Raw genomic sequence first — 14,101 nt, 5'->3', positions numbered from 1 at the left:
TGAATCTTTTACTTGACAAGAATGATACAACTATGCGCTTCTAGGTGATGTGAATTTTGTTCATTTCGACAGTGAATCACTTTAAGCAGCGGGCGAAACCATCACACGAGCCGGGACATTCAGAGATAAAAGCAGACCGATGCATCTTTGTCATTAACATGAAACGTCACGCCTCCAGTACCAGCAATGACTTCTCTTCTGGGAAACATACTCTATCTTCGTAGCAAACCTACCCATCGTTCACTAGCAATCCTGCCTCGTCACAGCGCAATTTATGGTGTTGAATGTCAGCATTATCTCCTGGCTTAAAGTCTCTGCAGCTGCCCATAGAAATTTGAGCTACTGCTCTTCGCAGGGCTGCAAATGCCGAAGAGACACGGGGTCATGGCAGATCATACATAACCTTTGCTGCATTGCTGAGTCTAAACTCGGATTGAACCCAGCAAGACTGGGTCTATTGATGCATTTGCCAAACTTTTGCCATGAACCGCACCGACTGCAACGGAATTTTCAAGGGCAAATTGGAAGCTCGAATGGTGCGAACGCCTGATGCGGCGCATCTTCACCCTTGCGCGGAATTTATTTGCTAAAACCCATTTGAAGAAAGGGAAGACCCTCCTATGTCGTATTGATCAAGAATGAAAGAAAATTACAGAAGCTCTCCGGTCGAAGCTAGAGAACAGTTCCTCAGGATCTCTGATCGAGTTCCCCTGTTCCTGAGTCTGATCCGGTGACCCAACCTAAAAAATACAAACAAAGAAGGTGTAAAGGCCCTAAATGAACTTCATACCATGGGCCTAAAGCTAAGAATGGTAGACTAGGGGCTCTTTTCCAGGGTTTAGCAATGACATCAATGTGCATACTCGAACCCTACCCTCATCAAATAAAGAATGATGCTCTGGGGGTAGGACTTTGGCCCAGAATACGACTTGATCCCAAGGACGGAGACCGGATCGAGCCTGACTACGATGCTGAATGTATGCGTGCACTGAGATCTCCCCCGGAAAAGCGACAGTTACAACAAACATCGCATACAATGAACCTTGCTGAAAGATGGTGGCGAAGCAAGCTCATCGGTTTAGCCTTGCTCAAAGTGTGCCCCGTCAACTCGGCAGAAGGTGCAAACGATGATTCTGTGTGCGATAACCATAGAGGAAAGGGGGGAACGAAGTGCCTGATGAGATCCCGGCCTAATCCAATTTAAAGACATACTAAGCACATCGCGAGAGCAAAGTGTGCACCACATGCTTCCGCAAGCCTACGACAACATCTGGAAATCCCGAGATAACAGTTAAAAGAGCTGATGCCCCCGCGGCAAACGTGCCTGATCAGCCCTTGATCAGAGTTGCTTACCCTAACAGAGGAGCCGATCAACACCAGTTTCTGCCGGCAACCAAGGCAAAGATAACCTCGAATTACCAGCGAGAGAATCACGAGCAAGCTTGTTCTGCCATGGCATAGAAAACCTGAAGGGTACCCAAACTGCAAGGGATGTGAATCCAGTATTCCTTCCGCTCTCGCAACTCGCGGCGATTCATGCTCTTAAAGTAATCGCAAATGATCGAAAACTCACTGGGCCCATCGTGGCCGAAAAAGTCGGTCTTGTGAGAATGGATCGGAACTGGGTACTGAGGTCAAAGGACTACCGGCTATCTCGAAGGGAAGAATAAACACCCCCTATAGGGTAACAGAAGGGTGAATACGTATTGATTGAACTAACTGAATTCGCTGGCTGAAGCTATCCACACGAGGGAGAGGAAGGGAGGAAGGGAGGGGCAAGAGGAGAGAGGTAGGAGCCACCCACCACCGCTTTTAGGAAAGTAACAAGCTTATTAGCTTATGGATGATCTTCTGAACGAGAGACATAGACTTATGTTTATCACTGAACATTCTCTAAAAGAATCTAATCCACCGTGTTACGTGTGGTGTTTCGATTCCGAAATCCTCACCTCCACCATCAGGTGTAGGTGAATTGAGATGTGGGTAATCCCATGCCTAACAGAACCGGAGCTGTACTGATTCTTATTGTTTACCTCAGCTCCCTTACAGACAATTTCAACGAGCTCAACTCGGTGTCTGAGGAACGTCGCCACCAGCTTCTTAGACGACTCAAGGGAAAAACTTCAGCGGTAGCCTGTCTCTTGCTTTTGTGGGCGGTGTTTCTATACGGTGATGTGGAGTTACTCCGACGCGTGGTGCGGAGGGCGGAGGATGACGACGGCTGGCAAGTCCTAATCGAAGGTCAGATGAAGGAAACGCAATACATGTTGCAGCAGTGGGCTCAGATCTACCGTCCTGAACGTCTTGAAGGTCCTGCACAGCCTGCACAACCTGCACGAAAACCTCCAGGGCAATCAGCTTCGGTGTCGGACCACACTCCGCGTGCTCCTATTCAGACCAAGAACGCGGGTATCCTCCTTGAGATGTTTGGGATGGCGTCAAGGAATAATAGATTTCTTATGATCATGACCCAAGCAAAGGGGTTGGATGATAGAGCAATTGAATTTTATTACACTCCATATAAATGACCAAGTAGTAAACTTAAAGTCTCCAAGCCGGAGCATTCATGAACACGAGTGTGCTCCTACTTCCCTCAGTCATCGAATGGTTGCTACTGTCTTGCGGTAGTTCACGCACCACAGTACAAGCGGCAGCAAGATGTTTAGTGTAGGTACAGTACAGTATAGTAGCGTCCGGATCCCGGGCTTTTTAGGGCACGAACACCGTCAGCACGGCAGACTACGACCACAGGGTGAACTCGGTAGCTATAGATTCATTTCCCGTCTAACGTACGCCATCGTGCCGGTGCTTACTCGCATGAGCTACCCCAGCCAGCCTCTTTCGGCCGTCATCTGGAAGACTAAGCTTTGGCTGTCATTACCCAACAGGCTTCATGGTGGTTCGATTCGTCGGAGATCGGAAATGACCGATATTATAGTCCAATGGGGCCAAAGGGTTAGCCCCCCCTCCCTGTCTCCTCCTTTTTTCATGCATTTATAGCACGTCTATTTAGATGTACAATACATGGTGAAATTGTAAAATCACCTTCTTTGTCGTGACCAGTCTCAATCCAACTTTGGATCGTCTCCTTTGCTGCTTACCAGCTGATCCTCGGGAATAAGACCGCCCGGCTCGTAGTCCATCCAGCCTTCCTCCTCCTGTGCGCGCTGGATGGCCAGCTGCCTCCTCTTCCTCTTGCGCGCCTCCTTCGACGCTTGCCGTCGCGCGTTTTTCCACAGTTCCTTCGACTTCTTCGACCAGGTCGCTCGGACAAAGGAGGGTCGCCACGTTAGGGTGGGATATCTGGGGGAGTCCCGCCAGGGCACGTCGTCGGCGGGCTCTTGGCTCGGCCATCGCTCACCACCATACTCATGAACAGCGTTGAGCTCATCCACCAGGCACTGGACAGAGCCATCCTGGATCCGGGGGTGGCGCCTCAACTGGACCGCGTACGGGTCCCGGGAGTGAGAGCAGACCTCCCGGATGGCGGCGCGTGTCTCCGCGCTCGGATCGAATCCCCGGTTCAGCAGGTCCTGGAAGTACATATACCCGGACTCGAAGTTGTCCGCGTCCAGACACATCATCGTCAGGTGCTCGAAGGTGGCCCCGTCGGGGACGACGCCCAGCGCTGCCATCTCGTGCACCACGAACATGCCGGCGTCGCTGTCCCTTGCACGGCGGCACATGCTGAGGAGCATGTTGAAGACGGGAACGTCGGCCTTTTCCAAGCAGAGATCGTACAGTTCGTTGTACAGTGAAACGCCGTCTTCGACTGCGAACGGATCGTGGAGGGCTTCATGCTCGCACAACTCCAAGATCGCCGCGGCGCAGCCGAGGGGCACCTCCAACTTCGCGGCCTTGAGTTTCTTGAGCATGGCCCACGCGTCCTGGGGAGCCGTGTCTTTGCGGATCATGTAATCGAGCACGGCCCGCGTGGAGCTTCGTTCCACCGCGATGCCGGCTTTGTGCATCTTGCAGAGAACCTCAAACCCGGCGTAGAGGTCCCCAGACACCACATAGGCTTCCACCATACTTTCGTAGTCCGCAAGAGTGACGGGGATGTCTGACTCGACAAGGAAGCGGATCACAGATGTCCCGAGGGCGACGTCTCCGGTGCGCGCCGCAGCCGCCAGGACCTTGCTGCAAATCTCGTGTGGAGGTTGCAGGTACTGCAGTTCCACCATGCCCCTCCAGATAAACCGTGTAGTCTCGTAGTGAGAAGCCTCGCTGGCCACATCCAAGACATACAAGCACAGCTCGGGTGTCATATCAAGATGTTGCTCCGTCCGAGAGCGCATCAACCGGAGCACCTCGTCGAACTCTTGGTATTCACAGAGATAATAGACAAGCATGTTGAACAGCCAGCTCTCGATGGCCACCCCCTTCCGCTTCATCTGATCGATATGATCCAGAGCCAATTCGAATTGGTGTTCTCGAAGCAGACCAGCCACCACGTAGTGCCATCCCATCGGGCTCAGCGGGAGCCATCGCTCTCGAAGTGTGCGCATTACGTCTTGGCGCAGCATATAGTCGGGATGAACGGCGGATACCTGAGCGTAGCACAAAGACTGTCAGCGCGGAATTCAAGACGGGGCCTGCTTGGATTTGTGAGGAGGAAATTTGCCCAGTACATACCTGGAGAGCAGCGTGCAGCGTGCCCGAGTCCGCCGGTATCCCATTGTCCTCCATCTCCGCGAGTAAACTGCGAACCGTTTCTGTGGACCCGCGCATCGCATCAGAATGGGCGAGGACGAGAGCTCTGTAATGCCGTGTCTGCGGGGGTATCTGGCGGTCGCGGACGAGGATGCGCAGTATCTGCGTGGCACTTTGGATCCGGGGGTTTTGGGCTGTGAGTTCCTGCAGCCTGGTTTCCAAGCTCTGCGTCTTGATCCCCGCGAGAGTTTCTGGGGCGTCATCGGCGGCACATGTCGTTGGTAGGTCTATTGAGCGTCTGGCGCTCTCTTGATGGTTATAACCGTCTCCATGCTGCTGAGAGGTCGGTTGGTCGGAGGCCGAGCGAGGTGTTTCACCATCGCCTAGCTTTTTCTTCGGGGCATTCGAGTCGGAATGTTGTCTGTTGAGGTATTGTCGGATTGGTGTATTAGTTTGGGGACCGAATGATGAATTATTTCGGCTAGAAAACCGCCGGGTTCCTTGTAGAGCAGTTCTGGCTCTGTGGAGGGTATTTATATTGAACGATGGACACAGGCAAAACCACAGTCCATCCAGAACAAGTGTCGTTCGTGGCATTGCGAGCGCTTGAAGAGGCGGTCGCAGTCGACATCTCGAGATCGAGAAACAAATTACGGGAGTGCACGTGATCCCGATGCTAATGGGGCATTGTTTTGGGGATAATGATAAGTAACGGCGATAGACAGCACGAAGTAAAGCCTTCTCTGTTTTTTTTCTACTTAGTATATACATTTTTGAGACAATCTCAATCTCAGAGCCAGAAAAAGAAGTGAATAAGAAGCAGAAGCGCCCAGACGGCGCAATTCCCATTTGACAAATACAACCAGATACGCCAAGGCCATGCTCGACTTTGAACCGCCAAACGGACTTCTCCCAGCGATAGCTACCTGCTCTAACAACTTTCAATCCCCGGGGTATCTTTCATGTTCTCTCTTCTCATTCTTTTCGTGAAAAAAACAAAAGAAATTAGGATCAGATCTCTAGTTGCCGCCCCGACCCCGACCGCGGCCACGACCCCGACCACCACCACGGCCTCTATCGCCCCGACCACCTTCGCGCGGACCACGGTTCCGGTTCTGCGGCTGGTTCTGCTGTTGTTCCTTTACCATCTCCACAATCTCTTCGGGGATTCGTAGGTACTTGATCTATGAGGGAGGGGAAACGGTGAGATATTGCAGACTCGAGGGGACCGAACGACAGCTTGGTTCCTTCCGTGGGTGCACTCACGTTGTTTCCTCTGACGTAAACTTCCGGTAGACGAAAGAACTTATCTCCCTCGGGACTCGTCTGGACAACTTCCTTCAGTATGAGGTTCATCCAGTTGTCGCAGTTGGCGAGGTGTCCATTGAGCGTCTCGCCGTTCTTGAGTTCGACGAGCATGGGGTGGCCCTGCGCGGCTGTCAGGAGACCTAGAGGCAACTGTTCACGGAGTCAGTGGGGTTCAGGTGTACAGTAAGGATCAATTGCGAATCGGGTGGTTTACCATTTCTGGAGACTGTTGAACAAGGTAGGATATCGAATTGGTACGTAGAGTGATACGCGCTTGCGCGATCGCTTGATTAATGGTCCGGGAATCTCTGAGACCGGCAAGCTGGAATTGAGTGTGGAAAGGGTGGGAAATCGAGATCGCAATGTGAATATCGAAGCAAGAATCAGGGTTGAGATGTGGTAACGAGCGCGGGCTGGAAGAGGCTCCGCATGAGCTTCCATGCTGTGGCGGTGATCGCAGCATCGGGGCAATCCGGAAAAACATGGCCCCGCGATTGGCCGGCCAGCCTGCGTATCTCCTTAAAGTGGCCAGCCGAGCGAGCCCGTCCAGTGACCCTGGCTTAGTTCCATCGCCTGTGTCCGTATTTAGCCTGTTGCTCCCCCAAAATAATACAACCAATTTGAAGGATGCGTACTTTTCCTCAGCTGCAATGCTTATGCTCTCTAACACTACCAATGGAATAGCTTCTTAATCTTCACGCATCCTCCAATGTTGCAGATAAAATCAAAGTGTTTCCCGAAACCGATTATATACATCATGAGTGACAGGCGTCGCATCTCCACTCTGGGCTCTGTATCCCGATGGTCAGCATTGATACTCGTCCTCATCACCGACTTCACAGTCGACGGTGCCCCTGTTCCTCGCAAGAGCATCGACTATTCCTTCCCAACGCGTCTCAGTCAGTAGTTTCATACCGTACCAGAAACCACTCATGACAGGATTCTAAATGCCCTATGTAGTAGACAACAAAGCCGCGACCAAAATGACTCGGTCGCTATGTCTGGCCGAAGATTCCGACCGGAGCTGCGGCTTGCTCAGAAAGATCTCCGAGTACAGACACCAGGTGTCGATCACGAAGCTCGTCGTGCTCGCCTGTCTACTTGCCGTATGCGCCGTGGCCTACCGGATCTGTCTGAACACGATGTACTGTCAACGCCGCCGGGTCGATCGAGCAGCGCAGCGTGAAGAGAGGAAAGCTCGCCGGGCTTACAAGGCTGCAGCCCGACGGCTCCGATGGCATCGCTGGTGGGAAAGGAAACCTACTACCGAATCGCCAGCTCCGGAGCCCGAGAATGAACTCTTCGTCATAGACATGCCGCCGGAAGATCCCGGTCGAATGCAAGTGGGCTCGGACGCGTCTTCTCGGCCCAGAGGCATGCAAGATGAACTACAGAACTTGAGACAGACACTTGCATGCGTCGGGAAATTGATCGGGGCGGAGAACATCCAGAGCGCAGCGCAGCAGGATTTGGTCCAACCAGATGGTGATCAGAAAGCAAGCCTGCATGGGAAGCGCCGCATGTCCTCGGAGACGCTCGCTACGTCGACAGTCGGATTATCAACCATCACGTTTACTGCGACTAGTAGTCGAGTAAGCCATGGGCCCGGGTCCTCTAAGACGGTGAAATCAGTGGATACACTAGATTCGGCCCCCCCACCTAGCTACAGATCATGATCTGCACATGCATTTACAGTAATACGGAATGAGAGATCATATACACAGCCATGGCTCATTGCAGAAATGGTTCTGGATAGATCATAAAGCTTATTAGTACATTGACCTTGTCGCGGGATTCATCGAGCAAGGATCAGTCGTGCGCGAACGCTCCGCTATTTACGCCTTCGGTCGCTTGACCGGCGAGTCCTCCTCCTCATCCTCGTCATCTTCCACGGTGAGTTTTCGCTTATTGCGCTGTGCTCTGGAGCCTTCACCCGACTCATCGAAGACAACAGTCGACTCCGTGGTTGCTTCGTCACTCAGCTCTTCTTCTCTGGCTTTCAACTCCTCTTCGCGAGCGTTGAATGCTTTTAGTAGCGCTTCATAACCTTCCTCAACATTGGTGACCGTTTCCTCCAGCTTCTCGATGCGGTCGCTCAGATCCAATTGGATCAAGAGGTCTCGAGAGCGTTTGTAGAGACGCTGTTTCGTGAGCATGCGCCACCAGTAATACCGCTTATCATCGGGGTCATTCGCGTTATGCTTCTTGACCAAAAGTCGGGCCATGTTGCTTCCGCCAGCTAGTCGCTTCTTAAGAGGGATCTGACCCAAGAGATACATTTCCGAAATATGAGCAAATTGAGTGGAGTCGATTTTGAACGAGGAGCGGATCTCTGAGAGCAGCTTGGTCGGAATCAGAGCAGATGTGGGCACGCGCCGAGGGCGGGGCTTCTTCGCCGGTACTCCATAAGGGTCTGGATTGATGTTCAGCTCGTGCTTCTGAAATTCGGGGCGAAGGATGTGGTAGTCGGCGGTATCGCGAAGGGCATCAAAGGCTTCATTCGGGTCCTCAACGGTCAGTTCGGAAATCGTGGGGTCGCTAATGCAAGCGCTGTGGATTGTCGTGTACAAATGAATGCCGTGGCCCGAGCCTTGATGAGGAGGAAGTATGAGGAATTGAGCAATTCGCAAACGCGACGGAAGCTGAGCGGGTCTGATCACCTCCGCCGGAGGAAAAGGACTATCTTGGACGGCGGGCTTTTGTGTCTTGTCTCTCTGGTAGAACCACCAACGATATGTTGTCGCATATCCGACAATGGAATACTGTGAAGCAGTGGGCACCGGCGGCTTGACCTTCTCATAACTGAAAGCGTTGTTAGCATGATAAGCGCGGCTTGGTACCAGTTATGACATAGAGTATGCGAAACGTACACAAAGTAGACCGTCCATCTTTCCAGCGTCCATTCAGGATCATCCGTGACAATGGGCGTCCCAGCTTCGATGAAGAGTGAAACGAAGACTTGCGCGCGATCCAATAGTCGCCGCACCTCCGGATCGGCTAGAGACCCTGCCCAGACCTCATATGTTCTCTGTCGGGTGACGTAGCTGTGAACGAGTTTGCCTGGAGGTACAAAGTCCTTGGCGTCCTTGTCCTCCAAGACAGCCTTCTCATAATCGGGGAGTACAACGAAAGCCTCTAAGAAACCACCGTTGAAGTTAGAACAAAAGAGCTATGACGCCCGCGAATCCGAGAGATGCGGGAAAGGGGGGCAAGAGATGGCATGTCATTCTACCTTCAGGAATCCATGGCTTCAGAGTCTTCAGTAGATCGACGGCGGCGATATCGCCCACGGGCTTGAATTTCTCATCGTAGGATATGTGAATATGCGGGCGGAGGTCGTGGGCAGCGAATCGCATGCGGATGATCAGGCCTCTGTAGCCGAAGATCTGCTCTTCATCGCCAAAGATTGGGTATGTGAATTGAGGTTGGAAGTCGGAGAGAGTCTTGAGTCTCGCATCCTCAGCAGGTTGGACTAAAGACAGCTGGAGGGCGTCATTGGCGTCGCAAGTCCCTGTAGAAGCAGGTTTTTTGTGGTCAGTTAGGTGGCAGAAGAAGAGGGGATAGGGGGGGCCTTCATTACAATCGCCGTCGCTTGCCATGATGCCAGACACGTAGTTGAGGAATGTTTGAGAAAGCGATGAGCTCAAGAGATGGGGTGGAAGAAAGCTACGGTAGACCCTCTCGTTCTTACATTAATTGCGTTCGAAGGCGGCGCGTGTTGCCCGAATCGATCGCGTTGCGCGGCGGAGCTGGGTATAACTGTTTCGGGTTTAGCGCGTCGAAAGTGAGCTCGGTTGCAGTGGTGAAGAAGTGAATGAGGATCACTTTTACATATACTATACTTATGGAGTAGCTGTACAGGTGAAGAAAAGCTCAGGGTGCAACGTGCTGGAATCGATGTCCTCGTTGCGATTTCTATTCTCTAAACTTATGAGCATCATAGCTGGACACGTTCTAAATCTTGACTATGCATAACCTCGGCTCTTACTTTTGCACTACGGTGTATACTATCGCGCTGGCAGAAACCACCGGAAAGCCGTTTCATCAGCAGACTGCATCCTCATAGTTGATCCGATTGATGGCAGAGTACACGAGTCACGAAGAAACAACGATCGACTGATCCAAGAATTATCGAACATGGTGTTCTTCGCTTCACAATCTTCAGCAAATCGCGTTGCTAGGCATCGGAACAAATGAATATCTACGGCAGCTCTGCATCTTTCCCGTGATAATACAACCAGCAACGTGCTTGATATAATGCTCGGTTTAGAGGAATAGTTGGAGGAGACGCATTCTAAATATTTGGGCTAGCATCCACTTGCGGCTGACCCTCCTACCGCTGATGGTATGTCGGGTATCGTCGTGTCCGCTTAGTGACTCAAGATGCGCGATGAGAATCATTGTTGGTGGCTCATTCCTTCAATGTACCATCTACTGCACCGTTGCTAAGAGCTGCTTTTGCCCTCAGGGCTCTGCTCGAGCTTGTCGAGCTCGCGCGTGCGTGTTTGTCTGTACCTGGTTCAAGACATCGGCCAGTGGTGACCTGTCAACAGATCCCGGGCTTTGTGGGTAAGCGGCTAATTTCTATGTTATTGAGAGAAGCAAAGATGGCCATCAATGTGGAGGATCTCGATACGATCTTGGTAACCAGTATCGGTCTATTAAGATGGGCAGGGAACAGTTTCTTCGAGAACTGCCAGCGGAGAGGTGAAGGTGGCATTGGCGCCTCTTTTTTTTTTTTCTTTAGCAAACTCGGTGGAACCATCCAGGAGATATGGGATGGGCGAAGGCAATGCTTGAGGCAAAGCAGGGACTGAGTGGAAAAGAACTTCTCTCCCAAGTCAACCGCGTATGCATCATTGAGTGCTGAACAGCTCGCGAAAAAGAAGCAGTCTTGAGGAAATTATTCCAGACCCAAGCTAAGAAGTCCTGAACGGAGCGACTGGGGCAGAAATAAAGCTCACTGAACGCGCTAGCTTATGAGATCGAAAAGGAATGGCATCTATGCTTAATGTGCCTATACTTATGAATCATGGGCACTGCATTGCACCGCAATCAGTAGACTGACTGCATGTAAACGGGTGTCTCCAATTCCGTCATTCCATCCCTGAGCGGTGGGTCTTCCCGTGTCTCTTGACTGGGCCCGGGCGTTGTTCCTAGCCCGTAGGTTTCTTTTTGCCCACTGCGGCAGCGGATCGCAATAATCAACTCCGTCGACTTAAGAACTTAGACTAGGCCTAACCCAGAGCTGTCCACCTCCGCCACGTTTTCAGTTCTTAGACACTTCTTACGCCCTCCGCTCTCCCGGACCTTGTCCTCTTATTCCCTCATTATCTTCAGTTGTCCCCTCACGTTCCGCACATTTTGTTGTCGGGCGTATACGCACACCGCAGCGCCACCGACGTAGGATCAGGGGCGTGCCGAGAACATTATTTTCGCAATTGGCATCATGATTGAAACCTTCTAGACCGGCGAAGACACAATGGAGGGACTTTTCACTCTGCTCGCCCTGAGCATTGTGATGGCAATTACGTGAGTATCCATCGTTCCCATGAAGGTATCGTCCACTGTCACAAACAACTCCCACGCTAACCGCTTCTCTTCCACTCGGCAGATCTTTTGTCGTGGGCTCATTACCACTTGCCTTCACACTCTCCCCTTCCCAGCTGAGGCTAATATCCTCCATTGGTATGGGAGTATTGGTTGGAACATCTTTGATTGTCATTATTCCAGAAGGGGTGGAGACCCTGTACAGCGCGAGCTCGCCTGCCGTCCGCAATGGTATCAGCACCCGGTCGACATCCACAGCCGTCAATTGGCAAATACATAAATCGCCGGCAGTCAAGGTCTACGAGCCGAGAGATATTTTGAGTTTTGATGATACAGTCGAGGCGCCTGCGCCGGACTTTGACAGCGTGCCAACTACACCTACGGTACATGTCACCCGTGATGAACAAACCCAGATACATGAACGGAAAGAAGAAACATCAGGCGACACCGAACACAAAGCTCATGAGGAGAAGAACTCGCCTCACGCATGGATTGGAATTGCGCTGATCAGTGGCTTCATACTGATGTACCTCATTGACAAGCTCCCTGTTTTAGCATCGCCGAGCAAACAGGAGAGAACCCCCTACCACATATCACTGGACAACCTGGGATCGGGGTTGCGACGGAATTCATCCCCGTCGCGGGAAGGAGGTCTCCTGGATGCTGGAAATGTCCCCAAAAGTAGTCACAGCTTCGCCACGACTACCGGACTCGTCATCCATGCTGCCGCTGACGGAATCGCCCTGGGTGCATCCAGTTCCGACTCCGGGCTCAGCTTTATCATATTCCTTGCGATCATGGTACATAAGGCTCCGGCTTCTTTCGGTCTCACTTCTGTGCTGCTTAAGCAGGGACTTTCTAGCCGCACCGCTAGAGCGCATTTGTTGGTTTTTAGTTTGGCAGCCCCCTTGGGAGCCCTGATGACTTTCTTATTTGTGCAAGTCATGGGCTCGGGCTCTAGCGGCGACGAAATGAGTACGCGTTGGAGAACAGGTGTACTGCTGTTGTTCTCTGCTGGCACCTTCTTGTGAGCTCTCCCTTCGACGCGCTCCGGTCAGGATAAGAATTAACTGTTCTGCAGATATGTCGCCATGCATACGATGCAAGAAAACAGTCCCAACACCTCACGTGAATCTCCCGCCAACGGGTATGGTGATCCTCGGGATCTCCCAGCGAAGCACGACAAGTCTATGAGAGATCTTATCGCTTCTGTCGTCGGCATGATCTTGCCATTGTTCCTGCAATTAGGTCATGCTCACTAGTCTCAAAGGCCGTAAAGAGGCGATTCATTCGGCGCGATGTAGACTAATCTTATATTGGATTCTTATCCTTGTTCGACTCCATCGATTTACGAGTGCATAATCAGCGAAGGACGTCGCTGCAAAAACAACTCTTCCACATCCATTGCTCTTGGGGGAACTGTCTTGTCATTATACATTACACCGGTACTAGGATTGATATCCTTTGTTTGACACTATAAGTTGCTTGTGATATAAACCTTGGTATAGAAACGGTGCTGCGGTTTTCTGTTTCTTATCTTTACTACGCATGGAAGGGAGGGGGGTGCTTCACTTTGTATAGATAATTTCCGTAACAAGTTCAAGTTGTTGTTAATCTTGCATGTTTATTAGCTCGAGGTGGTCATGGTTACGTATGTAGACTGACCCAGGAACTATGGAGGGGAAAGGAGGGGGGGTCCCCCGGAAAACCGAACCACGATCAGCCCTTCCCCGCATAACAACGGAAAGTGATTAGAAAAACCACTCGGCAAGCTTGAATCGCCCTTGGATTTCCCCCGATTCCACGGTTGTCGGACAAATCCTGCCGACTCCCATCCAGGGACTCGGAAGAACTATATCTCGAATCAGGCGCCCTTTATTCCGACAACTAGCGCTGCGAGGTCGCATCCTCTGCGCGGGGGAGGGGGAGAAGGGGGGGACGTGAGGAGGGCAGATTTGTAATCGGACAGGGGGTTATCTTCCCGCCTTGACTCTGGAAGGAGTTGACCTTGTTTCGGAGATTGTAGGACTTTGGAAGTGCAGTACCTGTAGGAGCTTCATCTGGATCTCACTTTGCCTCTGACGACAGATGGTGGTGCAAGGGCATGCGCCACCTCATAGTCCATCGGAGATCGTTCTGTCGTTGGTGGCAGGTTTTTTATTTACATTTTCTTTATTTATTTTCCTTTGAAAATTGCCAGTGTGGGAGTTTGTGATCGCATAACTAATCCTTCTGGTTGCTGTGCTGATGTGTCGCATGCATGGAAGGAGGGTGGAGAAAGCAGGGGTCCACATCCTACAGATCAGGCGCATGGAGGGGGGACGAGTGGATGGAGGAGTCGAAGATTTGAACAAGCAGGGGTAGAAGAGAGGAGGGAGAGAAGAGGAGCAGAAGGCAGGGAGCGGGATTCCGAGTATTGTTCCAGGAAGAAGGGAGGGGGGAGGGATAGAGGGAGGGATAGGTGGGGAGGGGGGAGGGAGGGATGGAGGAGGGAGCTCACATAGGTACAGTACTATGCATGCATGTAGGTAGGTAGGTACTGTACGAAGCAAGAAGTACAGTCAGGACTTGTCTCATGGACTGTATGTCG

The 14,101-nt window shown here is 51.8% G+C and overlaps 5 protein-coding genes across 5 annotated transcripts; 2 read left to right on the top strand and 3 right to left on the bottom strand.

Moving 5' to 3' along the window:
* Positions 1-2,873: 2,873 nt before the first annotated feature.
* Positions 2,874-5,250, bottom strand: BO82DRAFT_332967 (pentatricopeptide repeat protein; the record flags this gene model as incomplete). Its single annotated transcript, XM_025633200.1, has 2 exons — positions 2,874-4,550; positions 4,636-5,250. The coding sequence occupies 2 exons, from the start codon at positions 5,248-5,250 to the stop codon at positions 3,066-3,068; spliced, it is 2,100 nt and encodes a 699-aa protein (XP_025493205.1). The 3' UTR covers positions 2,874-3,065.
* Positions 5,251-5,398: 148 nt separating this feature from the next.
* Positions 5,399-6,381, bottom strand: BO82DRAFT_382648 (U6 snRNA-associated Sm-like protein LSm4). Its single transcript, XM_025637950.1, has 3 exons — positions 6,176-6,381; positions 5,920-6,111; positions 5,399-5,837 (listed from the first exon to the last, which is right to left on the bottom strand). The coding sequence occupies exons 1-3, from the start codon at positions 6,176-6,178 to the stop codon at positions 5,673-5,675; spliced, it is 360 nt and encodes a 119-aa protein (XP_025493204.1). The 5' UTR covers positions 6,179-6,381; the 3' UTR covers positions 5,399-5,672.
* Positions 6,382-6,718: 337 nt separating this feature from the next.
* On the top strand, positions 6,719-7,637 carry BO82DRAFT_401025 (uncharacterized protein; the record flags this gene model as incomplete). Its single annotated transcript, XM_025639229.1, has 2 exons — positions 6,719-6,860; positions 6,925-7,637. The coding sequence occupies 2 exons, from the start codon at positions 6,719-6,721 to the stop codon at positions 7,635-7,637; spliced, it is 855 nt and encodes a 284-aa protein (XP_025493203.1).
* A 61-nt stretch (positions 7,638-7,698) lies between these two features.
* Positions 7,699-9,641, bottom strand: hat1 (histone acetyltransferase catalytic subunit HAT1). Its single transcript, XM_025633199.1, has 4 exons — positions 9,542-9,641; positions 9,194-9,472; positions 8,832-9,096; positions 7,699-8,763 (listed from the first exon to the last, which is right to left on the bottom strand). Exons 1-4 carry the CDS (start codon positions 9,558-9,560, stop codon positions 7,797-7,799), a joined length of 1,530 nt encoding a protein of 509 aa, XP_025493202.1. The 5' UTR covers positions 9,561-9,641; the 3' UTR covers positions 7,699-7,796.
* A 1,561-nt stretch (positions 9,642-11,202) lies between these two features.
* Positions 11,203-13,123, top strand: BO82DRAFT_307714 (Mn(2+) transporter ATX2). The gene is made up of 3 exons (XM_025632297.1): positions 11,203-11,493; positions 11,576-12,538; positions 12,593-13,123. Exons 1-3 carry the CDS (start codon positions 11,444-11,446, stop codon positions 12,771-12,773), a joined length of 1,194 nt encoding a protein of 397 aa, XP_025493201.1. The 5' UTR covers positions 11,203-11,443; the 3' UTR covers positions 12,774-13,123.
* Positions 13,124-14,101: the final 978 nt, after the last annotated feature.

Source organism: Aspergillus uvarum, assembly GCF_003184745.1.
Source record: "Aspergillus uvarum CBS 121591 unplaced genomic scaffold BO82scaffold_19, whole genome shotgun sequence".
Lineage (NCBI taxonomy): Eukaryota > Fungi > Ascomycota > Eurotiomycetes > Eurotiales > Aspergillaceae > Aspergillus > Aspergillus uvarum.
This window is presented reverse-complemented; position numbering and strand designations above follow the sequence as displayed.